General features: G+C 44.1%; 1 protein-coding gene across 1 annotated transcript in view; it reads left to right on the top strand.

Annotated features, from left to right (window-relative positions):
- The first annotated feature begins 1,677 nt into the window (after nucleotides 1-1,677).
- Nucleotides 1,678-17,644, top strand: part of LCOR (ligand dependent nuclear receptor corepressor) — a 63,040-nt gene continuing 47,073 nt past the window's right edge. Inside the window, exon 1 of the mRNA XM_075026217.1 lies at nucleotides 1,678-1,773. Within this exon, the coding sequence (XP_074882318.1) occupies nucleotides 1,681-1,773 (93 nt within the window). The 5' untranslated portion in view covers nucleotides 1,678-1,680. The remainder of the gene's footprint in view (nucleotides 1,774-17,644) is intronic.

The raw sequence follows: 17,644 nt of genomic DNA, 5'->3' as shown, positions 1-17,644 counted from the left end.
CTTTGAGTGGAAGGAAGTTTCCCCAATGCCAGCACAAGGACGCTGGAAATGAAGACACGTAGACTCCAATGGCTCATCATTTGCCTCTTGCTACTCTGATTGCTGTCTGGTCTGGGAAGTTCCACCTCCTACAGTTAGAAACCATCCTCTGACTTTCTCCACGAGGTTATTAAGAGCCAATTAATAATCTGTCTTTATGCTACCATTGGGCTTCAGATAGCTCCGTCCCTTCCTTGGAATTTACACCCTTTCCCCACTGGACCTTCCCCAGTACGCTGGCAGAGCAATCACACTTCAGTTTTGCTTCCTTTTGCTGGACTAGCCAAACTGAGCTGTCCCGATCTCCTTTTGTAGGACAGGCTCATGGCTCTCCTGCCTACATGCACCAAAAGCCTGCTCTGTGCCTCTTGGATTTCCCTTTGAATAGGACAACTGGCTTACTGCAGCTGCGACTGCACCTGAATGGCGGCTTAAACACTCCTCTATCTCCACAGGAAATATCTTATCTGGGACATCCTACTACCACGTCTGGATACAGCCAGCTTTGACCTCTCCGCCTTCCAAACTCCCTAATTGTGCGTGGCTTGGCAAGGTGAGGGTAATGGCTCCAGTGGTTAGGGCGGGGGGATAAAGGCCATGACTCCTGGGCTTCGTCTCTGGCAGGGTTTGGGGTAAGACATTTCAGTTTTCCGAGCTCTTCCCCTGAGCTTGCAGAAAGCTGGTGCTGATGTTTTCCTCCTGCACAAGGCACCAGGCGGTAGCACGCCTTCCCTTGCCTATCAGTGCGCCCACCGCTTGCCATCAAAAGTGGTGTTATTGCATCATCAACCCCCTTACAACATCTGAGCTCACGCTGGAGGGAGGTCTTTGTTCTTGCGGTGTGAGGCTGAAGAGTAAATGGACGCCGCTACAACAGAGGGGGTGGTTGTGTCAGGGAGCTGTCACGGCGGGATCGGTGTCAGGAGGCCTCTTGGCCGTTGCAGCCGGTTGTCTTTCCTTTTCATCGTGGCCACCAATAGACCTGGTGTTTTCAACTACACCGCGGAGCAGATGAGGAGATTGCAACTCTTCCTGACAGAAAACTAGGTGGCCCCCTCGGGGGTGGGATGTCCCCTCAGGGGACAGCGACCCCTCGGGGGTGGGATGTTCCCTGAGGGACAGTCACTCAGGGGTGGCACGTCCCCTCAGGGGGCGGCGATCCCTCAGGGGTGGCAGGGCCCCTCGGGGGAGGGACGGCCGCTCCGGGGCGGCGGGCCCCGCCGGACCGCAGCCTCCGGCCGGGCCGGGCCGGGGGGCGGCCGCCGCCGGGGTCCGGCGGCAGCGCGCGCTGCCCCGCTCCCTGACGGAAGGCGGCGGGCGGGGGGGGGGGGGAGGGGGGAGGGGGGCCGAGCGCCCCCCAGCGGGCGGGTGCGGCGGCGCCGCACGTGCGGGCAGGTGGGGGGGGCGGGGAGGAGGAGGCCGCGCGGGCGCAGGCGCGCGGCGGGAAGGGGCCGGCGGCGGGGCGGGGCGGGGCGGGGCGCGTCCCGGCGGCGCCTGCGTGGCGCGGCGCGGCGAGGCGAGGCGGGCGCTGACGGCGGGTGGGCGTGGCGCGGCGCGGCGCGCGGCCCTTCCTTCCCGTCCCTGCCCCCCTGGCCGTGCCCGCCGCCGCCCCCACCCCCACCCCCGCCCGCCGCCCAGAAGATGGCGAGCCCGTGCGGGCGGCAGCAGTGCTCCATCGAGAGGCGCGGCGTCCGCCACCAGCTCGATTCGTGGCGACACAAGCTCATTCACTGTGTAGGTGAGGGACGGCGGCGCGGCGGGGAGGCCGGGCCCCGCGGCGGCGGCCGCGCCGGGGAGGCTCCGCCGCCGCCGCCGCCGGTGGCGGTGGGTGGGGGGGGGGGTGTCCCGTGAGGCGAGCGGCGCCGCGGCCTTGCGGGTCCGCCCCCCTCCCCCCGCCGCCGTGAGGCGAGCGGCGCCGGGCCGGGCCCCGCCCTTCGCCGGGGAGGGGGGGGGGGTCCTGCCCTGCCCTTTTGTGCGGCCCCTGTCAGCGCCGCGCCCGCTCCTCCCCGCCCGGCCGGCCCGGCCGCGGCCCCTTCAAACTTGTTTACGGCGGGGCCGGGGCCGCGCCCGCCGGCGGGGAGCGGCCCGCCTGTCACTGCCCATCCGCCGCCGCGGGAGGCGAGGCGGGCCCGGCCCGGCCCGGCCCGGCCCGCCGCCGTGAGGCGAGGCGGGCGGGAGGAGGGAGGCCGCGGAGCCGGCGGCGGCGCGCCCGCCCGCCCCGCGCCCCAGCGGGCGAAGCAGCCGGGGGGAGGCTCGGGGAGGCGGGGAGCGCGGCAGCGGGGCCGGCGGAAAGTTGTGGATCGGGGTGCCGGATTGACGCCGCGAATCTGGCGCGGGCCCGCGGGGGTTAAAAGGATGTGTGATTGCTTTTCTCTCTCTTTTTTTTTTTTTCTCCTTCTCTTACCCCCTCCCCCCCTTTTATTTTTTTTCCCCCTACTCCTCTCTTGTGCGCGTTTGTTGTTATGCAGGCTCCTTGCAGTCAGATGTTTGGGTTTTTTGAAAAAAGAGGTCCCCCGTGCCCTTTCATCTCGAGTAACTTTCTCCATTCAAAATACAGATTTAGCCGTTTTCTCTTTCCCTAGTCAGAAATCGAGGCCCTTTCTACGGGTCCCAACATACTCATAAATGCCAGCTCTAGGCCAGGAATTTGGTGGGTGTCTGCAAAGATAGTAAAATAGGTTTGACAACAGTAGACTATGAACTTCCAGAGTAATCTTAAAAATCTCTAACCAGAACACTGGTATGTCTCTTCTTCTTTGGCCTCCTGCTTTTAATTGAGCACATTTTATTTTTATATATGCAAATATGGCTGTAATCTGCCAGTGACTGCTCAGGGTAGGTAATCTGTAATAACATTCACAGATTCACTTTAGTTCCTTGTGTGCAGAGTTAAACCTCTTATTGTCAGTTAGCTCAGCATCCTAGTTCATTATCAGGGATTTGAAACACCATTTTTGGTTACACCAGGAGTTGTAACTGCTGCCGTGTATATTTTTGGCTTCATCTAAATGTTTAAATTTTTGTAATATACAAGTGTGCACTAGATGCTTGTTAACTCCAGATTAATAGGAGTGATTAACTTGTTTCAAGCATAAAGTGATTCAAGGGCAATACATTGCTGAGAAACTCAGCCTCTACACAAAAGTGCTGGATTTTCTTTCCAACCAATTAGTGATGCTTCTAGGTCCAGTTTATGGGGTTTTATTTTTATTCTAGCTTTGCTGTGTTAGGAACGTTTTGTTGGCTTCCACCTCTGCTTGAACCGGATTTATTTTACTTCTATCTCCTTTTCTCATCTCCTCTTACCTCGACTGCCGCGGATCACCTGTTCTAGTCCTTTCTAAATTCCCTACTTGCAGCATGTCATCTTGTCTTCCTCTTGGTCCTTGCTGCTTTATTGCTAGGTCCTTGAATCCTCCAGTGGAGCTGTCCTTCTGCTCAGAGTTTTAACCAGATAGCTGTGAGGAGTAAATGGGGGGGGGGGAGGCACAAAAGAAAGGGGAAGGGGGAAAAAAAAAAAAGACAGTTTCAAAGCTACTGTTGCAGATCTTGTGTTGGGGTGAAAGGCAAGAATTGTGTCTGTTCATTATGCTGCTCTTTGGGAAAATCTTGGGTAGCTAGAGAAGTCTGTATTACCTACAGACTCAAGGAAAACACTATGTTATTAAAGTTCTTAGCAACCCTATGTGCTAAAACTTAAAACAAACACCAACACCACCCCCGCCACCCCCATGTATACACACCCTGTTTCACTTCCCTGAAGCCATTTAAATTGTCAGCTCCTGGAGAAGTTGATTTTGCCTCTGTCCCTTCCATATCTCTTCCTCATGCCTAAATTTGATGTATGTTTTGTTCATCCAAAAGATTTCTCTCTGTGAAAGTCCCTCTGTGTGTGTTTAACAAAAGATACTGTGAGTACTGACTGTTAAGCACAGAGCTGACTGGAATTTTTTGGAGGTAAAGTACAAAACCATTTAACAAAAAAAAAAAAAAAAGGTCCAAAGTGTAACAGTGCTATGTGACTTTTATCTTGATGGCACTATGTCATAAATAGTTTCAACCTCAAATTGATCAGCTTTATGAGATCTTCGGACCTGCCCTGTTCTTATTATGAATCTTGCACAAATTGTTGGGTCATGTAAATGTGTTAATTGTTACCTTTTTTGGTTTTGATATTTTTTTCATAGAATTCTAAAAGGTTTATTTTATTGCACTAGCCCAGGATGTCCAGCTGAAATTATGCTGTGATCTTAACCCCTTGCCCCAAATACATCTCTGTTGTCTTTTTAAGTGAGTATTGACAATGTTCCTTGAGATTTGGAAGTTGAGCTGTTAAACGATGTAATGTTCTGTTTCACCTTGACCATTTGTAAAAGTCTTTAAGAAATTGGTCCTGTAATAAATACTGATAGATAAACATGGGGAGGCAGAGTATTGGAAAATCCTTCTTGTTACTTCAGAAATACCCATTCATATTTAGTTCTGAAAGTAAATGTGAAGTGCGTGGGATTCTCTGTGTTAGCATCATTCCCTGAAAAGTCATTCTAATACCACACAGTGTTGTAGTCAGAAAAAATAGTCTGTGGTTTGAACTAGCACATTTGGCAATTAAAAATGGCTTAAGTAATTCCCTTTCCTCTCTTGTTTCTTGCTTCTCCAATAGGCTGCTCTTTTGGCTGTGGCTTCGTGACAGTTTGTCAAACTAAGCTTGTGCTCTCAAGGCGACCAAAAACACAGGAGGGCTGAAGGACCACCTTTGACCATCAGGAGCCAATTCAGGGGAGCTATGCTAGCAGAAAACATCTTCTTTTGGAGGGAGTAGAATAATTTTCTGCTAGTATAGCTCCCTGGACTGGCTCACTGTTGGGTCAAGCAAATACCAGTGCTAGCACAAGGAAGAGGGTGAGAATGCATAGCTGGTGGAAAGGAAAAGAGTGAGAACGAAGTGGCAGAGATCTAGATCATCTTGAACTGCCACCGAGTTGCATCTTCAGTTGTGCCAGCACAGCTTTTTGTGGGAGGTAGCTCAGGGAACTGATCTGGCTTAAACCTTCCTTCCTTGTCATGCATTTCAAGCCCTTTTTTGAGGGAGGGGGAGGTGGTGCAGCTGGTGCGGGACAGGTCTGTGAGCAGTTCCGTTGATGCAGTGATGCGATTGAGGGAGCAGCATGCCGTGGCCTGGAGGTGGAGGGAAGTATGGAGAAGGGGTGTCTAAGCTCCCTTTGCAGTGAGATGTATTGAGGCTGTTGAACCACAGCATGGGAGGGTAGCCGGGAGCAGTCGTAGTGTCTTGATGCCCTGGTGGGACTTTGATTCTAGAGACACGGTGTGCCAGAGGATAACTATTTGATGCTGACGTGTGTGTTCTCTGTACCAGTCTTGAGTGTTAGTGTCTTTCTTGGTGGCCAAAAGCAGATACCTAGAGACAAATCTTTGTGATGGTTTTATTTTTTTTAATTTTTTTTTTCCCCTCTCCCAGCCTCCAGTCACCTGTTCAGACACTTGCTGAATTGGAAATGGTTGATGAGATCAGATCAGTAAGGAATGGGGAGTTAGAGGGAAGAGAGAACCCACAGATCCCTGAAATCCTCCTGACACCTTTTATACAGGCAGTAATAGCATTGCAATGCTGTGTGGTTACTGGAGTGATAGTTTGAGGTGGTCGCACACATTTCTACTAGCTGGTAATGCTTGGCCCTTTGTTAAATATTAGCTGTACTCTTAGAGACTCCCTGACTGAATTACAGCCTGTTGGGGGCGGGGGGGGAAGCAGAGAGGGAATGTATTAGCTCTCTTCAGCAGTGATCCTAGTTTGGGGAGCAAAATGATGATTTAAAGGGAAAACCTGTAACATTCACATAAGATTTCCAATCATCTTGAGCTCTGTCAGTGTTTCATTGAGATGCTGCTTAGCTGTTGATTTTACTCTTAAGCTGTGAAAATAAGCTGAAGTAATTTCCTTTTTTTTTTTTTTTTTTTTTTTTTTTATGATTGTTGCTGGTGGAATACTGGAACCTAAGTACCTGGTCTGTTTCTGTGTACTAATGTGTTGAATAGTGGTGGTCTTCAGTGACCTTAGATACTTAGGACTAAAGTGTGGATGCTGTGAAAGAAATGTGATATATCAGGAAGTATTAGAAGCTAATATTAATCAAGAGAAGGTGTATAACAGTTGAATAATTCTGAAATCTTTATTACATTTTCTTATCTTGATTATTGCTTGGGTATAGTTCCAGCCTGTATGTGATATGAATTAGCTGCTGCTTCCAGTTAGCCGTGTTATCTCATTGTTTTGGAAGTAGGCTTGAGTCTCCAAGTGTTTAACGTAGTTCTAGTTCAAAGGGCAGATTGTATTTCTTTGTTTCAAAATGAGAAAAGTTATTATAGCCCTGATGTTGGTGAAAAATAATAATAAAAAGCAAGTTAAAGTAAGTGCGAAAGTAAAAGTTTAAATGTAGGGCTATTCTAAACTGTTATCTGTTTTAGATATGTGCCCAGCTATGTCCCCAGCAAATGTGCAAGTGGTACTATTTGCCTTATTTCAACCTGCATGTAATGTAAATGCAGCTTGTGGCTTTTTTTTATGAATATAAATCCATTGTACAGAAACTTTACAGTATTGTAGCTGAAGGCTTGTTCAAGAAGATCTGGTCTACACACATTTTTTGCCTGTTGGCAGGATGGATACAAGGAGGGAGAATTACCCTCTTATGACAAAGTTATGCCAGGAAAAAAATTGAGGCAGCTGTCATTTAAAAATAAAAATCTTTAGTTGCAAGGAGTGAAATTTACAGCTTGATATTTAGCTTTACTTGAAATGTGCATGGAAGGATGGTATGCATCTGAAGAACAGTAGAAGTTGAACTGCGGGGGATGTATTTAGATCTGTTTCAAATATCTCTTTGGATTCTCCATAAGTCACTTCAGATTTGCGCTTGTTTCCCTATTTGCAAATGAAGAATACCTTCTACCCCGAGAAGGACTATGTCAACCAAGCAAAAGTATACTCAAAAAAGTCTTGACAACCACTTTCTATTATACCATCTTGAGTTCTTCTGGTGGCTGTGACATGAAATTTTGGACTAGGCCAAATCACTTGGTTTGGTTTGTGTTTGAACAAAAATCTATTTTAATTTGTGTGAAGTAATAACTATCACTGCAAGGTGAGAGGTTTCCTTCTTGGGACATGTTCATCCTGCAGGAAGTGTAGGGTTTTTTGACTTAATTTCTAACTAAAAGCTAATGACATTCAAAGATCATCCACTTTTAATAGAACTTCTCAAAATGAATTACAGTAATCCATTCTGTGTGTGCAGGAAATAGTCCAAATCCACCTAGATAAAATCTTTGTAGTATTCATATTGAGATATATATACTACAGATTTACAGCTTTGTGGTATGGCACCATTTTAAAATGGTTCAGGACTGTTCAAAACTTGTAAGCCATTTTTTGCCAGTTTGTGCCGTATATTGGTGATAATCCTAACAATGTTATGTACAGAAATACAGTAACTGCACTTTAGCTAAGAATGGATGATAGAAAATGCCAGTTCTTGTGCTCAGTTGTCTGAATCCTTATTGCATAGTACTTAAATGGCTTAATGCTCTGCCGTCTTAGGCTATCTTACATCCAGACATTACTGTCATTTGTTTTGGTGTTCAGTTTTTGTTTTGTTTTTGTTTTTTTTTTTTGTCTGAGAACTTGTGTTCTTTCGTGGGTAATGTAAAATAACAATGAGAATACTTCCTAAAAGTCAGTTTAGGCAGGGTTTGAGGAAAACCAGGCATTTAGTAGGGTTAAAGAAAGGTAGTCCAGTCATGCTGGTTGGGGTGGAGGCGACGCTACTGCAGTATTTTACAGGGGACTTTCCAATCCTCTTCCTCACCCTCCTATATATATATATATATTTTCACTCTTAAGGGGATGAAGCTTTGGTTCTCAAAGGTTACTGGGATGGGTATTTCTAATTCTCTGAGAAATACAGAGCTTCTGGGATTTTCTGAGGGCAGGGTTGGATGGGATGGGCTCAGCCAATCTAGGCTCTACCTCTAGCCAAAAGGGGTGGTAGTGCTTGTTTTTACTAAACTGACAGAAGACTGTGCAAAACCAGCTAATCTTCTGGTGATGCTTAGTAACCTGAGTCATCCCAGTGAAGAATGAGATGAGCAGGAGAGCTCATCTGAAGCACTGGATGGGATCATTTCTATGGGGTGAAGCAAAGGGGAGAAGAGAAGAGAATAGCTTTCTCCAAAGGCAGGGAGTTTTCTAGTTTGCATCTTCTGTCTTGTAACTGTGCTACAGACTTTGGTTATGTTTGATAGCAGTGCCGTCTAAGCTTGCTTAAATAGTCCTCTGTGCTGCCACAGCTATGTGTGGCAGCTTGGTGAATCAGTTCCCTGGCTAGACCTGACTGAAAAACAATGTTTTTTGTTTTTGTTTTTTTTTTTTTTTTTTGCTACAACATCTGCAGAGGATGGAGAGGCAGAGAATGAAGAGTTGAGGCTATTCAACTGGTATTGTCACACATGCACAAATCCAAGTTCTCATTTGCTGAATAAGTGCTAATTTCTGCATGCATCATGTTCACTTATAGTAGCAGGAAGCTTGCTTCAGTCTCCCTTTTCAAAGTGCCGTGGGTTATACCAGGCTCTCTCCCTGATAAGGAACTGTGGGCTTTGCTTTCCCAACCATGTTGGATGCTCTTGTCCAGTACCTCCATTAATAAGTTGCAGCTTTACACCACCTCTCCCCAGTATCTCTGCAGGCCTCTGGGGTTCCTCAGTCTTCTCCGATAAATCCATGTGGCCTCAGCTTCTTTTGGGAAATGAGAGCTTCAGCTTCTTTCTTTTTCTCTTGAAGAATGCTATACCGATATTTCTCTGGACATCTTCAAGTCATTTACCTTTTGTCTCAGATTCAGTTTGCCTTGTATACTGTGTAGTATCATGTATTCTTTTATGGTGAGTTGACAAAAACATTCAGCTCTCAAAGCTGAGTAGTAGATTTAAGTTATACATCAACACTGCTGGCACATGAAAGATGAAGTGGAGGTTATGGTGTTTCAACATTTCTGCAGGACACCACTTCCTATGTAGTAAAAGTGCTGTTAGATGATGTCTCCATCTGTTTTTTCTACTCTTCTTACAGAGAAAAGAAAAGATGGTACTCCTGTTGCATTTTCCAAAAGCGGCAGCGAAGTGGCTGCACAGGGAAGACTTGCAGGGAGACAAAGGATGTTCCTTATGCCCTGAGGACCATGATATTTTATGGGAGGGAGAAGAGGGGGAGAAAAGAGGACTAGACAAGAGCCTAGTATTCATTAACAAAGGAAGCTTTCAGAAGCTGAATCTAGCAGTGTGGAAAGACATCAGAGGCCACCAGGCAATCTTAACTCTTGAGCTGAGTTTACTAATGAAAAATTTCCTGGTTGTCTTTGAACATTTTTTGTGTACGCTTATAGTATAGGCGTTTCAATATCTAGCTGGAGAGAATTGGATGGATGAGTCTATATGATGTGGTCTTTTGCCCTTGTCTGCTGTTAGTAGATTAGGGTGCTGCTCATGTTTCAAAAGTGGAGTAACTGACAGAGTAGGAAGAGGAACAGGTAGTCAAGCTACAGAGTTCTTCATTTCTTGATTTCTTTTTTCATTGGTTACACTAACAAAAGGATGTGAAAGTTTCAGCCCACAGCCTGCAATTCCCCACAGTAATACTTCCAGGCCAGTACATAACGCTAATGCTCTTCACCCTGTTCTCCTGAGCACATAGCAGTGTCAGTCATTAGTCTGTAGCAATGTGCTGTTTGACTCCCTTTGCTACTGTATATATGTGACAGGTGGCAGCTTGCTATGTTACCTGCATAATAGACGTTGAGTTCAGCCTCCTGCTTTGCAAGAACAGGCTAGTCCTGCAGCTGTAAAACTCTCTGCAGCAATTCATATGCACAAAGCTCTTAGGTACTCTGCCTGTGCTTAATGCGCGGACAAACACGTGGGTGAGTTTTGAAACTTTGTCGTGGGATAGCTACAGATCAGTTGGAGTAGTGTGCTTGTACACTTCAGCTGGGGAGTCTTGTGGCCAGAAGAGCCCTCTCAACCTGTGACTTGCGTCCTGCAGTCTTGGGCTTCTTAAGAAATATATAAATATATTGGAATACCCAAAATGGATTGGCTTTGTTTAAATGCTCATAGCAAACTGGCTTGCTTGGCTCTTGGCTTCTTTGGCAGTTATTCTGTCCTTTTCATGAACAAGTTGAAGCTAAGCTAGTGTTGCAGCAGACCTTGTCTCAAGTCTGGTCTTCTCCTGGGTTAATATATGTAATTGTGGCAAAAACGATGAAAACTGCTTTCTAGGAGATGCTTTATCATGATCTCTAGATGCATTTCTGAAAACATGCCATTTTATCCTTTGTGTGAAGAAAACTTTTTGCAGAGGTGGACGCTTAATAACTTCCATTTTGCTCTGCAAAAGCAAGAGAATAGGAAAGCATGGAGGTCATTTCCTTTTCTGACCTAAGAAAGCTTAAAAGCAATCTTTTTAAAGCAGTGATTCCATTTTATATCCTTTAGAAAAGGAGGAGCATATCTACCTTATCCCTAGCTTTCTCTTTTATATTTTGAAGTGATTAGTGAAACAAGTTTATATGAATCTACAGTCTCTCTTCTGGGGTTTCTCACAAGGATCTTACTTATTTTTTATGGAAGAACAGCCATCTGATAGTCTTCGCTTCAAAAAGAGGCAGTGAGGAAAACTTCTCTTACAAAAAAACCTGCACTTTTGTTTTGATAACCATTTCCTGATCTAATTGACCTCACTGCCAAGTAAGGGGAGTGCCCCTTGCTGGTTTTAAATGTCCTTTGGAAAAGTTGTTCTCCTATTCAACTGGAAGTGGAATGTTTCAGTGGCCTTAGTGGTTATCATTTATCTGCATACTGTAGCTTACTATCTTTCAAAATATTACAAGAGTGAGTGAGGGACAGAAAAGTGTGAGGGAAAAACTAAGTGTGAAATGTTGGTTATGTGTAGGTTTAGATGAGTATCCATACTGCAAAAGGTGTTGTGTAAGACAAGTGTACCAAGCCTTTGTAAAAATGAAGTGTCAAAGTCTCTTGGAGAGGGGAAAAAGTAACTTTTTCCCTGGAATGTTTCCCATGAATGTTTAGGTTATTCTAGCATATACTTGGGGTCAAAATTACAGCAAGTATAACACTAATTTTAGTATATGTGGTTAAATGCTTAACTATGGCCTGCACGTTTCTCTTGTTATTTATACTTTTCTGCCCTCCTTGTAATCCTGTGCATTCATATGAAGTAATAAAAATGTAATCATCTGGAACTGTATGGTAAGATGCTATGAGAACCTAGTTCTCATATCTTACAGGAGTATTTTTGTAAACTCTTCACAAAATCTAATCCCTTGGTCTTGCCTCTGCAGTTTTTTTTGAGTGATGTGCAGCGATTTGGGAGTGAACGGCTTCAGTGCTCAGATGAGACAGGCCATGTGGAGGTCCATTTTGTGTGTGATCTTTTGAATTCAGCAGAATTGCTGTATTTATCTCTTGAACAAGCCTAAAACCGATGAGAGAAGAACTGTGTTTTGCCAGGGCTCTCTTAAATCAGTGGTTTTCAACCTGGAGTTGGCAAGAAGCAACTGTGGAAAAACAAGGCTATTGCCAATAGTTTAAATTGCATGGGGTCTTTATGCTTTTCAGGAGCCCACAGTTTGAAAATTACTGCTCTAAATGATTTGTAAACAAGGACTGTTTTTCCTTTCCAAAGTGGCTGTAGGTGTTAAGGAGTATGAGCTGATATTTATTCATCTATTAGATTAGGATTGAGTTTTATCTTTCTTTTCTCATACCTAGCTATTTAAAAGTATATTTTATCCCAAAATGGGTGTCATGGAGGAGACTAATCGTGGAAAACTTCAACTTGAAAGCTAACTTCTGGAAAAAGGTTAGAGTGGCATTAAGTAGGTCTGTTTTAAGTGCTGTACTCCCTATACTCAGGGCTTCCTTATTTTCCCTTCCAAGAATCTTGCTGTGAAGGCCAAACTGCTGCTACAGAGTTTGTGTTGGATCTAAAAATTTCATTAGCACTCCTCCCTTACATGGTTGTGAACGGAATTTTGAATACACAGGTATAACTGATGTAGTCTCCGTGCTGTGCATTGGCAGATACCCTGAAACAACAGGTAAACCACCTTTTTGGTCTCAGGAGGACATGTTTTTTTTATGTTAATGACTAGAAGGTATTTGAAGTATGGAATGGACACTAGGCTGTTTGGTAATCCCTAGGTGCACTGCTGTTCTGGGTATCAAAGCCCAAATAGTCTCCATCCTGACCACTCTTCAGCTCACTCTATTTTATTAGAACCATAGCTGAGGTCACAGATGGAGCGCGCTAACAGTACAAAATTGAATATAGAGTTCAGAGGTTACTCTGCTCAACAAGTTACTCAGTTTCAAATTAGATTAAAAATTGACTTCGTAAGTTAAAGATGTTGCAGAACTGTAGTCTACTTTGCTGTGGAGGCTGCACTCCTTGCCTATAACAAACAGATTGGTTCTTGTTCCTTAATCATCTGCTTGCCTGTGACTAATCTTGAATTCGTATCTTCCTGCTGCTTGTACTTTGAACTGAATTTTGTGCTCCAAATAAGAACAGCAGATAGGGCTTTAAATTTTCTCAACCCCTTGTAGCCCAAGGACTGCTTCTGCCCCTAGGATAGGAAATGCCTTATGTAGCTTTATGTATAATGGGAGATGGTGGAGGGGAAGGCATGTAGGGAGAAGTCAATCACAGCTGCTTTGGTCTATACTTACTGGCATGTTGATGAACTTTAGCAGCTAAATGTGCTTGTGATGACACCTCACAAACTTCAGAAAGTAAGCAGTTATTTTTGGATTTTTTTTTTTTTCAGGACTAAAACTACTAAACCTACTTTAAAAAAAAGAAGTCTATGCAAAATCACTAGTTCCCAAGAAACCAGCACCTTCTGCGTATCGTATTCATGGCTATTTCAGCATCCTAACACTAAATCCTGCTTGATGTTCTTTCCTGTCTGTCCTTCTAGTATCTGGAACTTGTGGGGCTCTCCGTTGCTGTAAGGGAAGAGGAATAGTTCGTTCTTATTCAGTTTGGGGGAAGACATGAGTGGTTTTCTGATCTCATCTTTAAGGCAGATAGATCTTTGCTCTCAGCATGCCATGGCGCTGCCTAGGCGGATTTTCATGATTCTGCCTGTAAGCAGCAGACAGAGCTAACTTCAGAGCTGTTTTGTACTGGCAGACTTGCAGGGTTAAGAGTGCTGCATTTATTTCATAGTTTTGAGATTCTGTTGGTAGTGGCAAAACTTTCTTTAAAAAAAAAAAGTATTCTTGCTCTGAACACTGGTTTGCTGCCCCATAGTTTTGCTAGTGCAGCTATATTAGGGTCTGTTTGTAAGCCAAGCCCTGAAGTCAGGGTTTGATAAGCTTTGACTTTAGTGAGAGGTCGTAGTTTAGGCTGAGCAGGGTGCATGGGACCTTAGCTGTGAGTGGGCCTGAACGAAAGCGGTGGATTTGGGTATGTGGAAGAATTCCTGCAAGTGGTGTCCTATGCCTCTGAGCTACAAACCATCTATTCACAGTAGCTGCAAGAGGGCACTGGTGCCTGCTGGAGCAGCTGGTGGTTAGGTGTGACAAGTGAGGCTCTCCTATGGACAAATTCCTGCTTCCTGTCAGTGTGGCAGCCAGCCTGCAAATGGGCTTTGACTGTTAGCGCAATAACTAGTTCACTCTCTGCTGTCAGTCCACATGCGGTGTAGGGTTGGGGGCTAAAGCAGAATGAGCCAGATGGTCTTGGGAATATGATCTTTCACTTCAGGTGGCCTCACAGAAGGTCATAAGTTTACTATCGTTCTCAAAATTACATGCAAAATACTTGTCTACAGACTTTAAATCTCCTTGGTAATGCATTCTTTTACTCAGGTGGCTCCTCCCTATTAGTTCAGTCTGAGGGGAGGTAGACAAGACAGAGCTGATTATGAGCTAACAGGACATCATAGCCTTGAAATAACCCAAGAATTTTTCCTCTCAGAATCAGTGAAGGAAAATGAATATCTCTCTAAAACTAGGTCTCTTTTTGAAAATCCAGATTTAGCATAAATGAGGGTCAAACTTCACAAAGAATGCTTTTAGAAAAGGAGATTATAAACTTTAATAGCTGTATAATTATTTGCATTGTTTGAATCCACTGAAGGAATGTAAAGGTGCATCTAAAACAAAGAATTAAAAAGTTTTGGTGGTTCTGCCTCTCGATTAAGTGGGCTGTGAGTGTCATACTAAATGGTATAGTTAGTTTAGTTGAGAGATGTTTCTGTGAAATCCAGAGACAAGAAAAATGGAAGGTCAACCAGAGCAGTGAAATAAATTTTGCATAAAAATGTAGTCTTAAATGGATGTTTCTAGTGGTGTGGTGGTTTGGGTTTTTTCATGTGTGTTTCTTTGAGGTTTTGGGGGGATTGTGGGTTTATTTTTTTTTTCTGTTTTTGATGGGGTGAGGGTAAGCATAACTAAGAGACCTGTTTGAAGGGAAATCATGGCTATTTATTTTTAAGGTACTGGAACTACAGACTAAACTCTGATAATCTTCCAAATATATCTTAAAGCATTTTTTGGAAACGGACAAAATATTGTCCACTCTAGGTGAAAAACAGTTTCAGGTAAGTACCTGTCATCTTCCCATGAGAGCGAAAGAAATATATGTGTTTGAAGCCTTTGCTTATTAAAGTTCTAGCTTAAAACTTGGAGGATAGTGTTTGGGGAGAGACTGTTGGGAGAAGGCAGGCAGGTTCTGTGGTTTGTTTTTTTTTGGTTTTTAAGCTTAGAAAGCCAAATAGAACAGCTTTTCCAGAAACTTCTAAAAGCTTATTGTTTTCAGTTAATGAATTAAGGGTTAGGACAGCATATTTGCCTAGATAGATTCATCAGAGAACCTTTCTTTTAAGGAAATTGACATCAGAAAATGGCCCTCAAGAATATTTAATGGAACCACTGTTGTCTTAAGCCATGAGTTGTTGTTTTTCCAGAATAAAGGTAAACATTATGATATTTTTTTTAACTGTATTGCATCACAGTAATGTAAGCAAGTTTGTAGAGGGTCAGATTTCTGAAAAGGCATGAAATTATTCTCTGTGCAAAATGACTATTTTAGTAGAAAATATTGACATTTATTGATTATAGTTTATATATCCTAAATTTGATATCTAGTGTGTGTAGAAGATGCTACAGGAAACATTCAGTAGACTTTTTTTCCCTTTTAAATAAAGGAGAGGTTATGCTAGAGCAATTGTAATAAAGTATTTCACCCTGACTTTGAAGAAACTGCAAGTTAATCTACAGACCTTGCCAAACTGTGAATTTGCATTGCATTTACAGTTGATACAGGTTTGGGCAGTAACCCTGATGGTAGTTTCTGAGAAATCACAATTTTATGTCATTTAACCTAAATGAGCAGTATGGGAGAGTACAGTTGTTTAATGCCAGCCAATATAGAAGATCTTTCAGGAAAGGCCTTGGTTCCACCACAGGAGAAAAGAGTACACATCCAAGGGATGTATAGGAGTGGAAGTGAATTTTCTTGTAAAAACATGATTCATGGTTACATAGTAGTTTTTAATCTAGTGTAGATTTAAAATGCTGCAGAGAGGGGTGATCATACCACCTCCTTTGTGCTAGTGCCCTCACTTTGTGTAGATGCATGGTAGGTTGATCAGGGAACTGATCCCTGAGCCATCTTGTCATGTTACCATGCAAATACAAGGTGAGTGAGCATCTGAGGGACGGGGAGGATGAGTGGGATCAGCCCTTTCAGTGGAGAGGTGGATTTATCATGGATTAAAGTGCCAGGTAATCAGTAAACATAGCTTCAAGACATTGAAGACATGCTGCAGAGTGGACTTCCATGTTTACAGTAACCTTCAGTTTGCAGTAATCTGTCTTCTAGCAACTTGGGATAAGTAAGTTGTGGAATTTTGAGTCTTCTTACTCTGCTTCTTGTAATTAACAATTTACACAGTGTATTTTGGCATCATGCGTTTTACATATACACGCATTCTACTGCTGTTAAATTTTTTTTCATCTTTTAAAGCACGAGTCAGGCAAGCCTCATTCTGCTCTTGATGGTGCTTTGCTAGTGAATGTGCCTCAAGTTGCAGTATGTCTCCAGTGAGTAGATAAAAATCTTTTATCCAATGTGTGTGTTCTTCATAAAATTAACAGAAAATTACAGAGAAACTGATGCTGTAATGGAGACATTAGGATCATTGCTAGTTGCTGTTAGCAAAAGATGCTTTCCAGAGATCAAAACAGCTCAGCCTATCTTTATATCCCTTACTAGTGGTTCTCGTAAGTATTTCTTGTTTCTGGTTCCTACAGCATAATGGTAATCTTAATTCTTCTCCTTTTGGATTAGAGTTGGCATGCTTTTGAATGTTAGCCTAAAGGAAGGGTTTCTGTTTGCCTGCTTGCGTGATCTGCATATTTGGGCTTTAAAGAAACGACAGCAATCCCTGTGAGGTTACCATACACCTTTAGGTTTATGATCTCAATTGGAGAGATGGACCAGTGCTGAATCAGCTTGTTCAGGGGCAATACTTTCCCAAATGGTAGAGGCAGTAGATTTCTAGCCATGGGAACCTCCTGAGGGTAGTTGACCCCTCATCACACCAGACCACTGTGAAGCATTCTTGTTTTAGTTGAGTATCTTCCATTTTCACTGAGAAATAATCCCGACCACAAAGGATGCATGGGTTGATCACAAGATGTATGAGTTGAGCAGGTTTGGACTGGACTTTCTATGTGGTCATTGAGTCAGGGTGCATATTCATCATGGCTACTGGTTTAGGGCTTTTACGTTTAGACAAGGTTGAAAGTTGATACAGGGCTTGCTTCCAAACAGGAGTCACCAGGGGAAAAAATCACGTAGAGCTAAGGGCAGTTCGGCACTTTTGCTGAATTCATCTGCTGAGATTGTCAGCCAGCAGCTCTGATGGTTGACCAAGGAGCACAACAGGGCTATGTCAGACCAGCACAGTGTTCGGGAGAGAGAACTGGAATAAGAACCATTCCCAGAATACATCCGTTTGCTCCTTCAGCAGTAGGTCCCTTTGCCTTCCATTGGAGCTTTGTGATCCATGTGGTGGTCTCTCCTGCAGGAGCATGAATCTGGTCTGCTTCTGTATGTCTCGTCTGTTCTTAGCAGCACACTGTGCAAAAACCTATGTAGCACATGGTATTGTTGACTCTAGCTCCCTTCTGTTCTAATAGGCCTTGATTCTCCGGTATCTTCAGTGTAATACACATCTCCCATGTTTTTCACTTACAAGGAATCCAAGGCAGTTACACACCTAACAAATCAGAGTAAGTGCATACTCTGTTCTTGACCAGTCTCTTAAGCAGTAGCTACACTTCTAGTTCCTAAGCAGATGTACTCCGGGGTTTGCTGAGCATGCTTTTCATGATGGCATTAAGGCAAACCCTTGTGTGGGCACTTACACTTTGCCCTTATTGGAATTGGGATTCTGGGCTAGTTAAGCCTTTGTCTTAACCCTGAACAGCCATT

This window comes from Buteo buteo, chromosome 4 (genome assembly GCF_964188355.1).
Source record: "Buteo buteo chromosome 4, bButBut1.hap1.1, whole genome shotgun sequence".
NCBI lineage: Eukaryota > Metazoa > Chordata > Aves > Accipitriformes > Accipitridae > Buteo > Buteo buteo.
Note: the sequence above shows the minus strand (reverse complement) of the source record. Positions and strands in the feature narration are given on the sequence as shown.